Below are 13,148 nucleotides of genomic sequence, written 5' to 3'. Positions count from 1 at the left end.
CTCCTTGAATCCACTTAAAATTCTCAATGATTGATGTATAATGCTAACAAAACCTCCAAGAATGCTCCAATACTCAAGGGAGTCACTTAAAATACTTGAAATAAGAAGCTTGGAAAGTTAGGGTTTTGGGACGAAATTGGGAAAACTCAGATTTTTGATGTGCAAAGTGAGTGATTGATAATGGTATGTTGGTTGGGGAATGAAATTGATGATGAAGTTGGGGTTTTGTTGAAGTTTTGTTGGGATTGGATGGGATTTTTGATGGTGGGATGTGGTAGGAGATGGTGTTCGTTGAGGGTTTGTTCGAAATTTTGATGAGAGAGGTAAAATCTCGTGAAATAGGCTATACTTTCAATCCCATGGCAGCTCAATGCGCAGGCTGCGCAATTTGTGCGCAGGCTGCGCTTTAAGGCGCAGGCTACGCTTTTGGCTGGAGTCCGTGTTGAAATGTTGAATTCCAACTTCTTCCCTTGTTGAAATATCTAGCCTTCTTTTGTGCCTTTCTCCTCATTTGACCCGTGTAGTTGATCTCCCGAGTCATTTTGACTCCCATTGCTACTTTGGCACGCTTCCTAAGAATCTTCATCCGACTCCCTTCACACTTCAACAAACCATCAAAAGTTTCCAATTTGATGCTTATAAACACAATAAAAGTAATACTAAAAGAAAGCGGTAAATTCTACTCTAAGGAGAGTGTATTTACAAAGGTTGCCATATTTATAACGTCGATGGCTCGACTTAGTGCTTCATTTCATCATGCTTGATAGATGGGATCTTCCAAAGTGACTTCTTCCACCATTTGTGGTTCCATTCCCTCATGATATGCCTTGAGACATTGTCCATTCACTTTTATCATCTTCCCCGTACTTGGGTTTTCAACCTCTATCTCTCCTTGAGAATGGACCTTCCTCACAATGTATGGTCTGAACCATCTTAACCTTAGCTTTCCGGAGAACAATTTGAGCCTATTTTGGAACACAAGGACTTTGCTACCTTCCTTGAACTCCCTACGACTTATCATTCGATCATGCCATATTCTTGCTTTCTCCATGTATATGGCGGCATTGTCGTAGGAGTTAAGACGGATTTCCTCAATCTCTTGAAGTTGAAGCTTCCTATGGAGGCCCGCATCATCTAGGCTTTGATTGAAAGACTTGATTGCCCAATAGGCCTTATGCTCTACTTCTAAGGGGAGGTGGCACGCCTTGCCATAGATGAGCCGGTACGGGGACATACCAATAGGGATCTTCTAAGCGGTGCGATATGCCCAAAGAGCGTCGTTCAACCTTTTACTCCAATCATTTCTATCGGGGTTCACCGTCTTCTCTAGGATCCCCATGATCTCCCCATTAGACACCTCCGCTTGCCCATTTGTTTGAGGGTGGTAAGCGGTGGAGACTTTATGTATGACCGGTATTTCTTGAGTAGTCCCTCCATAATTCGGTTACAAAAGTGAGTGCCTCAGTCACTTATCAACGCCCTTGGATACCCAAACCTTGAGAAAATGTGGCTTTGTACAAATTTTGAAATGGTTCTTGCATCATCATTCCGGGTTGGTATGGCCTCAACCCATTTCGTGACATAGTCCACCGCCAATAGAATGTAGAGATACCATCCGATTTGGAGAATGGCCCCATAAAGTCTACCCCCCACACATCAAAGATCTCCAAGTAGAGCATGGGTTGTTGAGCCATTTCATTCATCCTTGATATGTTTCCAACCCTTTGGCACTTGTCACAGGTCTTTGTGAAGATGTGGGCATCCTTGAAAATGTTTGGCCAATAGAACCCGCTTTCAAGTATTTTCCTAGCCGTCCTTTTGGGTCTAAAATGACCTCCGCATGCATATTTATGGCAATATTTGAGAATAGGTGATATCTCCACATCCGGCACACATCGGCGTATAACTTGGTCTTGACACATTTTCCATAAGTAGGGATCATCCCATATGTAAAACCGGGCATCGGCTTTGATCTTGTTCCTTTGACTTGATCACAAAGAAGTAGGAAACTTTTAGTCACCATGTAATTCACCAAGTTGGCATACCAAGGTTCCGTCGTTCTTAATGGATAAAGAGATTCATGAGGCAAACTTCCATCAACTACCCCCATCCTTTGCATTTTTTTATTATCAAGATGTAGCCGACTAAGGTGATCGGCTACCACATTTGCCAACCCTTTCTTCTCCCTTATTTCAATGTCGAATTCACTTAATAGAAGGACCCACCGCATAAGTCTCGGTTTGGTGTCTTTCTTGCCCACAAGTTGAATGATGGCTTTGTGGTCAGTGTAGACAATCATCTTGACTCCCAATAAGTAGGATCGAAACTTCTCAAGGGCATATACTACCGCCAAGAACTCCTTCTCGGTTGTAGTGTAATTCTTTTGAGCATCGTTGAGAAGGGAGGATGTATATTGAATGACATAAGAGGCTTTGTCTTCTTTTTGGCCCAATACGACCCCAATAGCAAAATCCCTTGCATCTGTCATGAATAGTGTAGAGTTGAGTTTGGCTTTATAAATTGTTAATTTGATATTTAATTCTAGTTATTACGACAACCTAGTAAATTCCTATCAAATTTTTGCGTCATTGTCGGGGAAGGCAACATAGCTAAAGCTTATTTTTGAACTATTAGTCTTTAATTAGTGTAGTTAGTCTTTGTAAATATTAGGACTCATTTATTTGCCATAGATTATTTACTTGTTTGATTAAATGGTTAAGATCTCTTTTGCATAAGATGAGAGTGAATTGTTTTGCAATTACTTTGATAGACTTGAGCAATATGTCTTGCAATGCAATTATTCTTATGATTTATGGGAGCTTGGCCGTATGGTTTATTGTGGTTTGAATGAGGAGTATATGTCTCATGTGCATAGCTTGAGTAATGGAAGATTCTTTGAATGGAGTTGTGAGTATAAATGGGAACTCTTCCACTACTTAGCCAATCTTACTAGGAAATGGGAGTTCCAAAACTCTTGTCAACCCCAATACCAACAAAATGAGACCGATGAAGAAGTTCTTCACACTTTAGACAATGAGTGTTTTGATGATGGTTTCTTTGATAAAGATAATGATTGTGAGGTTGAAGACCATCCTCCCCTTAAATTTGATACGAGCTACTCTTATAAAGAGTATTGTTTTTAGGATGATGAGAATGATTCTTATGTTTTCACCACACTTCCATGCCACTTCCCCATTCTAGTATCTACCGACACTTTGTGCACTTATGATGATGGTTTCTCGAGTAATAGTCATGTGGGTGAGGACGAATCCTCGGTCCTTAGTGGCCTTGATAAGGAGTCATTTGGTCAAATTGTTGAAAAAGTTGAACATGAGGGAAGTAAGGTCGAGGAAGAGGTTGTTTGCGCCTTTGACAACTCTTATTTTGATGATTTATTTGATGAGGAAGGTGATATGTGTAACTTGAAACCTTCTTTGGCCTTGTCATCCATTGAGATCCCTATTCACACTTCTTGTACCGAAGTTGACGCCTCACACCTTGGAAACAACTCTTTGGTTCGTAGTAACTCTTGCCCGAAATTGGCCTTTAAAGAATCGGCGAGTAAGGTGTCTGAGAACAATGACCAAGGAGCAATGAATTTTGAGGTGGTTGGGATAGAAAAAGAAAAGGTGGAGGCTCTAGAAGACGTGATTTGTGGACCTCCAAAGCCTATGAAACTTGTAAGTGTGGGAGTCAAGGAATATCCTAAAGAAGAAATGGAAAATGAGTTTGTAGAGATGTACCCCCGCAAGGAGGAACCGCCTCAAATTTGCTTTGAAGTACCATCCAATTCACTCCCCAAAGAAGCTCACGAGTCGCCCCACTCTTACTTGGTTTTCATCAAGTCCATCCCATCCTTCAAGGAACCATATCGTGACAAGAAATTGTTGATTAAGCATGAAAACTTGAGACACTTGTCTTGTGTTTACTATTTCCTTACTTATGCTTGTTATGTGGGTGATCTATGCTATGGTCATGCCTCTTATTTATGGTCACTAACCTCTCTTCTTGCTCCTTCTTGAGTTGGTTTGAGATAATCAATGGAAGGGTGTTGTTTGCTCCCAAGAATATGTATTTGAGGTGATTTGGAAGAGGTTTTGGTTCATGTTTAGGTGGTTTAATGGTGGAGGGTAAGGGCCGCTCTAGGTTGGCTTCAAGTGGAAGAAAGGTGCCCTTTTGACTAAAAGAGTTGAGCAAGGCTAGTTGTGTGGGAAGCCAGTCCATTGCACAGGCTGCGCCTACCTACGCAGGCTGTGCCAAATTGCGCAGGCTACGCCCCTCTGCGCAGGCTGCGCTTTGTGCTAGAGTCGGCTGCTCATTTTTGCTAGTCTCAACTTCTATCTCCCCAACTAGAGGCTTTTCTTTCTCCAAGTCTTCGGAGTACTCCTGTACATCATGAGACAACACTACACGCAAACCTTCTTGGCTCAAATCGTTAGTGAGGGCAACCTCAAGGGGGTCCCTTTGACCCAAATTATACACTTGGGAGACAATTGGTTCAATTATGTTCAAGAAATAGCATGAATGTGAGTCGTTAGGTTGTCTCATAGCAACATAGATGTTGTGTGTTTCTTTCCGTCAGATTCCATAGTGAGGTTTCCATTAGACACATCAATCTTTGTTTTAGAGGTTTTCATAAAAGGCCTTCCTAAAAGGATCGGAGTGGCCCTCGAGTCGACTTCCATAACAAGGACATAGAAGTCGGCCGGGAAAGTTAAATGGTCCACCTCTACCAACACATCCTCCAACATTCCCTTTGGGTAAATATTTGAGCGATCCGCAAGTTGGATGACTACATCGGTTTTGTTCAAAGGTGGAAGTCCCAAGGTCTCATAGAGTGTATAGGGCATGACATTGATTGATGCACCTAGATCTAACATAGCATGGGTGAAACTCTTTTCCCCAATTGAGCATGGTATAGTGAACATCCCCGGATCGCCACACTTTTTGGGAAGTGATTTTTTAAATATGGCGGAGACATGTTCACTTACCCTTACTTTTTGGGTTCCGTTCCTCGTGTTTCTCCTAGACCTACAAAGTTCCTTGAGAAACTTTGCATACCTAGAGACACCTTTTAAAAGATTGAGTAGGGGAATGTTTACTTCACACTTCCTAAAGGTTTCGTAGAGATCTTCGTCTCTTTCAAACCTTTTGGAATGTGTGAGAGCATAAGGAAAAGGTACCTCCACAACATGTTCTCTTACGATCTCCTCAACATGATTATTAGTTTTGTTGTTTGCTTTCTGTCCTTTGTCCATGCTCAATGGACTCTTCAATTCTTCTCCACTAGCCTTAGAGGATGACTCTTTTTCTTTCTCAACCACAATCTCTTCTTCCTCTTGTATCTCAATGTTAATAATCCTCTCATTTGACTTTGCCTTTCTCTTCTTCTTTGGGGAAGACTCTAGGGTTCTCCCTTTTCTCAAGGTCGTGGCGCTTGCATTCTCTCTTGGAGGGAACGTGGTAGAAGGGATTGAAGTAGATTTAGTTTGCTCTTGGCAATTTCTTGCGAAATTTGGCCAAGTTGGATTTTAAGATTCTTCACCCTTGCATCACTTGAGATTTTAACGGCATCCATTTTGTCAAACCTTCTTGTTGCTTCGGCTTGCCTTTTAACAAGAATCTTCAACATTTCCTTGGTGGATAGATCGTCATCCCCTTGGGAACCCCCTTGTTGAAAATTTTTGTTGTTTCCTTGAGGACCTTGGTTTCCTTGATTCCCAAATTCAAAAGACCCCCCTTTCCCTTGTTGAGAATTTTGGTTTCTTTGGTAGTTCGGGTTTGGGCCTTGAGAATGTTGGTTTCTTAAATGGTTGAATTGCCCACTTTAGAAACTCTTTGAAGTATCTCCTCCCCAAGAAAGGTTTGGATTTTCCCTAGAGCCGATGTTGTAAGTGTTGCCATTTGGATCATATTTTTAATACCCATCCCCGGTGGGGTTCCTAGAGTTATATTGTACTCACATTCTCATGGCCTATCTCTTGTTCTTGCATGATGGGACAAGTCTCCATCGGGTGGGGACCTTGACAAAAATTGCACTCCACATTGGATCCTTGTGCTCCACCTACACCTTGATTGTTTCCCATCAATTGAGCTACCATTTTTGTGAGATCATCCACGGTCTTCTCAAGTTTTTGGTTGGAATGAGAGGGTGTTTCAATTAAGTTGAGAGTCTTAGAACCTCGGCCTCCTCTCCCATAGCTCCTTGTGCTCACGGCTAACCTCTCTATGATTTCATTTGCTTCCGCCACGGAGTAGTTGCCAACCCCTCCACCCGTAGCGACATTCACCATTCTTTGGTCTTGTTGAGTAAGATCGTCACAAAAGTTCACCAATAGGTCATCACCACTTAGTCCATGGTATGGACATTGGGCAACCAACTTCTTGAACCTTTCCCAATACTCATACAAGTTTTCACTTGGATCTTGTTCCGGAGAAGTGATGGCCTTCTTGGCATGGTTGTGTCTTGAATCGGGGTAGAACTTTTCAAGAAATGCCGATTTTATGGCCTTCCAAGTACTAATTGTACCCGGTGAAAGGTAGAATAGCCAATCTTTTGCCGCATATAGTAAAGAGAATGGAAAAGCTCGGAATTTAAATTGGTCTTCCGTGACACCATTTATAGCACCCTCACACATTATATGGAATTCGGAGAGATGACGGTTGGGGTCATCCCCTGCATGCCCATGAAACTTGGGTAGATTGTGGATAAAGTAGCCCTTCAACTCAAAGTTTGCATTGGCTCCCATGGGTGGGTAGGCAATGTGTAAGGAGTCGCACACTTAGCCGCATAATCCCTGAAAAGTGCGCGCGCGGTCCTTTCACTTCGAACCCTTAGATTTCTTATTTGTACTTATGTATTGTAATTTCTGTTTTTAGTTTCATTTAGTACTCCAAGACTACTTCCTGCGTGTCGAATCTTGGAGTCTCGTTTTTAGTTTAAGATATGTTTTTAGGCGTTTAGAAAACATATCACTATTCTGCACAATCAATGTATCCTGCTACCAGGACCAAACTATCAAATTTGCCTCTATGAGAGGTGCTAGTCAATTAAACCACTTCTCATACAAAAGCTTGATATTACTTGTGTTCTTGCTTTCAATAACCGTATTGCTTACTTTTATTGCTTTCGTGTGCCGGACTTGATAATCGTGATTAGGATTCCCGACACACGCCAACCGAGACGATTAGGAATGCACTAGTGATCCTTCACTAGTGCTTGATGCTCTCGCTTGCATTCTTGTCGTGTGTTAGACAAGGATGCATGCCACGTTCTAGCTCAAAGTCCCGAACTGTGACATTTGGTATCAGAGCTCGGTCTTCACGAGGAGATGCTGCTTACGATGACGGGAAAGACCACAGAACCGAGTGGGAACAAAGGAGAAACTAGGGCCCGGGTGTCGGCCTTAGAGAAACTACTTGAGGAGAAACTTCCTTACCTGGAAGGACTCGTGGTGAGTCTCGGGGGCACTCACCAAGCCATTGATGAGACGGTAAGGGGGCATGAGGCTCGCCTAGAAACCATAAACGAGACGATAAAGGGGCATGAGGCTTGATTTGACGCCGTAAAGGCATTAATTCCGCGTGAGTTCGCAGAAGAGATGGGCTATGTCCACGAGAGACTCGGACAGCTCGAAAACATGTGTAATACATTGATGAAAATGGCCGCAGACGAAAATTTTGGTGGGACTCCCAAGGTGAAGCCGCCTGCACCCCACAAGTATAGTGGGGCGAGAGACTCGAAAAAAGTCAATAACTTCCTCTTCGACATGGAGCAATTCTTCCGAGCAAGTGCGCTCGACGAGACACTGAAAGTCACTACCGCGAGCATGTATCTAATCGATGATGCCAAACAATGGTGGCGCTCCAAAAACGCGGAGATTGAGGCAGGGAGCATAGTGTTGGAGTCAAGGGACGATTTCAAACGACTCTTCGAGGAACAATTCTATCCGGAGAATCCCGACTTCCTAGCTCGAAGAAAACTCAAGAGCTTGAAGCATACGGGTTCTATCCGGGAGTACGTGAAAGTCTACTCGACGTGTATGCTGGAGATAACTGATATGACCGAGAAGGATCGCGTGTTCCAGTTCGTCGATGGTTTGAAAGAGTGGGCTTAACGAGAGATCATGCGACATAGACCCGAGTTTCTCTCCGTTGCAATGACCGCGGCCGAGAGACTAGTCGATTATTATACTGAGCGTGAAGCGGCGCAGAAGAAGGTATTCCCAGCAGCAAGCGGGGGTAACCCCATATTTGGAGGAAACACGTCGCAAGCCAAAACTCCTTCTACGGGAAACAGTCGATTCCGTCTAGGAGAAGATTATAGGAGGTGGGGGCAAGCTAATTCCATCCCAACTTCCTCGAAGAGGAGCACGTCGGAAGCGTCTACCGGTAAGAAACCGTTTGCCTGTTTCTTATACAAAGGACCACACCGAATGTCTGAGTGTCCGCACCAGGGGGAGTTTAACACCCTCAAGAAGAATTTGTCTAAAATGTCGGTTGAACCAAACCCCGAAGGGACGGACCATGAAGTCGACCCAGGGGACGATGACTAGTTCAACGAACAGGGAGAAGTGGCACGGATGGGCGCGGTGCACATGATGTGTTCGATGGGAAAAGGCACCAACCTTTCTGAGGCCAAGTCCACTGAGCTCGTGTACGTTGAAGTAAAAATTAACGGAATTTGCACTCATGCCATGATAGACACGGGAGCCTCCCATAATTTTGTAACCCCAGATGAGGCAAAGCGGCTCGGGATGGAGATAAACCGAGAAGGAGGTAAGATGAAATCTGTTAACTCCAGTGCTAAGCCAATTTCAGGGCGTGGCCAAAGATGTAGTGATCAATATGGGTGAATGGAGCGGGAAGCTCGACTTCACCAGTGTCCCGATGGATGGCTTAAAGATTGTCCTCGGAATGGATTTTCTAAAGCGAACACCGACCTTCTTAGTACCTCATAATGGTTCCCTTATGATGGTCGGATCAAACCCTTGCTTGGTGAAGGCCGTGGGAGGAGATCGTAAGATGAAGGGACCCCTCCTTTCGGCGATGCAATTGAATAGAGGACTTCAAAAGGGCGAGCCAACTTATTTGTGTACCGTGTCCATGAAAGAGGACACTTCTGCCGAATCAGAGGAACCCTCGATAATGCGGGTGTTGGATGACAACAAGGACTTGATGCCAGATTCTTTACCTATGAGTCTTCCGCCACGACGCTCGTTAGACCATCAAATCGAGTTACTTCCAGGGACAAGACCTCCTTCTCGATGACCATACCGCATGACGCCTCCGGAATTAGCTGAACTTCAAAAACAGCTAGATGATTTGATTCGCTCGGGGTCGATTCGACCTTCTAAAGCTCCTTATGGAGCCCCCGTGCTCTTTCAGAAGAAACAGGACGGTAGTCTGAGATTATGTATTGACTATCGGGCCTTAAACAAGCTGACAGTGAGAAATCGCTACCCCATTCCTTTGGTAGTTGACTTGTTCGATCAGTTACAGGGCGTTGTGTACTTCACCAAGTTAGATCTGAGATCGAGTTATCATCAAGTTCGAATTGCCGAAGGAGATGAGCCAAAGACAGCTTGCGTGACGAGATATGGGTCTTTCGAATGGTTGGTCATGCCTTTCGGGTTTACGAACGCACCTACCACGTTTTGCACGCTGATGAACCATGTATTCCATGAGTACTTGGACAAATTCGTGGTGGTGTACCTGGATGATATCGTTGTGTATAGTCCCTCTCTGGCTGAACACGTAGAACACTTGAAGCTTGTGTTCGCAAAACTGCGAGACAATCACTTATTTGTCAAAAAGGAGAAGTGGGTGTTAGCCCAACCTGAAGTCAATTTTATCGGCCACATCGTGGGAAAAGGGAGACTTATAATGGATCCGAAGAAGATAACATCCATCAAGGACTGGGGCACCCCAAGAAACGTGTCTGAGCTTCGCTCTTTCTTGGGGCTAGCAAACTACTATCGGAGATTCATTCGAGAGTATTCCAAAATACCCGCCCCACTTACCGATTTGTTGAAAAAGGATAACAAGTGGGAGTTCTCCATCGACAAGAGAAGGGCCTTTGAGAGGCTCAAGGAAGTGGTGATGTAAGAGCCTGTATTGGCGCTGCCGGATATCACAAAACCCTTTGAAGTGGATACAGATGCGTCTGATTATGCCCTTGGGGGAGTACTCCTCCAAGAGGGTCACCCAGTGGCCTTTGAGAGTAGAAAGTTGAATAGGGCCGAAACTCGGTATGTTGTCCAAGAGAAAGAACTTCTCGCTATTGTTCATTGCCTGCGAGGATGGAGACACTATCTCTTGGGATCGAAGTTCGTCGTCAAGACTGATAACACCGCGACATCACACTTCTTGACTCAACCTAAGCTCAACAGCCGACAAGCTAGATGGCAAGAGTTGTTAGCGGAGTTCGATGTGGAGTTCATTTATCGACCGGGAGCAGCGAATAGGGTCGTTGATGCCTTAAGCCGTAGGTGTGACTTGTCTGCACTACATATGATTGCTCACTTGTCTACTATTACAGTGGTCACGGATATTCAATCTAAGGCGAAGGAACACCTCGACCAAGACCCGATGGCGAGGAATCTGAAACAATTGGTTTTAGAGGGGAAAACTCGTAAGTTTTGGATGGAAGATGGACTTCTATTCACGAAGGGACATCATAATTTCATTTTGAAGGCGGCAGGATTGAGAAAGATCCTCCTACAAGAGTGCCATGATACGTTGTGGGCGGGTCACCCGGGATGGCAGAGAACTTTATGCCTATTAAAGAGGAACTATTATTGGCCGCAAATGAAGGATGATGTGATGGAGTATACGAAGACATGCTTCATTTGCCAGCAAGATAAGGGAGAGAAACAGAAGCCGGGAGGGCTGCTAAACCCGTTGTCGGTGCCAACACGGCCATGGGAGAGTATCTCAATGGACTTTATCTCTGGGTTACCGAAGGTAGGGGCGTTAAGTGTGATCCTTGTCATTGTGGATCGATTCTCGAAATATGCGACTTTCATTCCCCTTCCTAAGGCGTGTAGCGCGGAAGAAACTGCCACAATGTTCTGCAGGCATGTTGTGAAATACGGGGGATTGCCTCAAAGTATAGTCAGTGACCGCGATTCTCGCTTCGCGGGACTATTTTGGGGAGAGCTGTTCAATCTCCTGGGTTCCAAGCTGCAAATATCCTCAAGTTAACATCCCCAAACGGATGGCCAGACTGAACGATTCAATAGCATGTTGGAAGAGTACTTGAGATACTTTGTGGGGGCAACTCAAATGGAGTGGGTGAGACACCTTGATGTTGCTCAGTTATGTTTTAATGTTCAGACGAGCTCCTCCTCCGACAAGAGCCCGTTTGAGCTTGTTACAGGTCAACGGCCGTTATTGCCTCCCACCGTTGCAGATACCTATGGAGGCCGGACAAATAAAGCTCATGAGTATGTTAAAGAATGGAACGTGAATGCCGATATCGCACGAGCTTACTTGGAGAAAGTGTCTCGCCGCATGAAGAAGTAGGCAGATCAGAATCAAAGACCAAGAAAGTTCAAAGTAGGCGACATGGTCATGGTGAACCTAAAAAAAGAGCAGATGAGATTCCTCTGAGGACGGGACAAGCGATTAGTGCAAAAGTACGAAGGCCCCATCCAAGTGATCAAGCGGATTGGGGAAGTAGCATACAAGCTTGACCGCCCTACCTGGATGAAGTGTCACCCTGTCTTTCATGTGAGCTGTCTGGGCACCATCCAGATCCTGAGAATCCCACCCGCAACAAGAGCAAGCGTGCCAACATCCGTTCCAATCAACTTCCAGCGACATCAGCCAAGTGAACCAGCCATGCAAAGTTTCAAGCGTTGCCGAGGATGCCAACAAATTAGGTGGGGGAGAGTGTAAGGAGACGCACACTTAGCCGCATAATCCCTGAAACGTGCGCGCGCGGTCCTTTCACTTCGAACTCTTAGATTTCTTATTTGTACTTATGTATTGTAATTTCTGTTTTTAGTTTCATTTAGTACTCCAAGACTACTTCCTGCGTGTCGAATCTTGGAGTCTCGTTTTTAGTTTAAGATATGTTTTTAGGCGTTTAGAAAACATATCACTATTCTGCACAATCAATGTATCATGCTACCAGGACCAAACTATCAAATTTGCCTCTATGAGAGGTGCTAGTCAACTAAACCGCTTCTCATACAAAAGCTTGATATTGCTTGTGTTCTTGCTTTCAATAACCGTATTGCTTACTTTTATTGCTTTCGTGTGCCGAAATTGATAATCGTGACTAGGACTCCCGACACATGCCAACCGAGACCGATTAGGAATGCACTAGTGATCCTTCACTAGTGCTTGACGCTCTCGCTTGCATTCTTATCGTGTGTTAGACAAGGGTGCGCGCCACGTTCCGATTCAAAGTCCCGGACCGTGACACAATGCATAGGGGTTGGGTATCATAGTTTCTTGCCCGGAGCTCTCGGATGGTTCTTGTATCATTAGCCATTGGTGGATATTCTACTTCCATTGGATCAACCGAAAGGGGTGTGGATGGTTCCACTTCAACTTGTTCTTCCCTTTGAGATCGATGATACCAAGGATTGGTGAATAACCAAAAATATGCTCCAAATCCGTCTTCTTCGTCGGGAGTGGACTCACTACCTTGTTGGGGCCTAGGCATAAACCTTTACACTAAACAAGATATATTAGAACTACCACTTACTGTTAACAATAACAAGGAAATAAGAACAACAAAGCATAAATCACAACTCAAGTTCCGTTGCCCTCCCCGGCAACGGCGCCAAAATTTGATAGAGAAATTACTAGGTGTCGTAAATGCTAGAATTAACTATCAAATTAACAATTTATAAAGCCAAACTCAATTCTACACTATGCAATTAAGAATAGTAGTATAGCATAAGTAAGGGTCGAACCCAAGAGAAGGTCTAACAACTAAAACTTGAATGGTAAACTACTTAAGATACTAAGTAAGACTCTACCACTAATTAAAACCCTAATGACAATTTAAACTTAACAAATGGAAATAATCACAAACGATGGATATTAACAATGTTCAACCAGTAGGAAACATAAATGGAAAAGGCATGGACATGGAAATTGAGTAAAAATGGAGATTTTCTTATTGAGACAAT

The 13,148-nt window shown here is 44.1% G+C and overlaps 1 protein-coding gene across 1 annotated transcript; it reads right to left on the bottom strand.

Moving 5' to 3' along the window:
* Positions 1 to 754: 754 nt before the first annotated feature.
* Positions 755 to 1,234, bottom strand: LOC141626524 (uncharacterized). The gene has a single exon (XM_074440278.1). It carries the CDS (start codon positions 1,232 to 1,234, stop codon positions 755 to 757), a length of 480 nt encoding a protein of 159 aa, XP_074296379.1.
* Positions 1,235 to 13,148: the final 11,914 nt, after the last annotated feature.

This window comes from Silene latifolia, chromosome Y (assembly GCF_048544455.1).
Source record: "Silene latifolia isolate original U9 population chromosome Y, ASM4854445v1, whole genome shotgun sequence".
NCBI classification, from domain to species: domain Eukaryota; kingdom Viridiplantae; phylum Streptophyta; class Magnoliopsida; order Caryophyllales; family Caryophyllaceae; genus Silene; species Silene latifolia.
The sequence above is the reverse complement of the archived record's forward strand: the minus strand, read 5'-3'. Positions and strand labels throughout refer to the sequence as shown.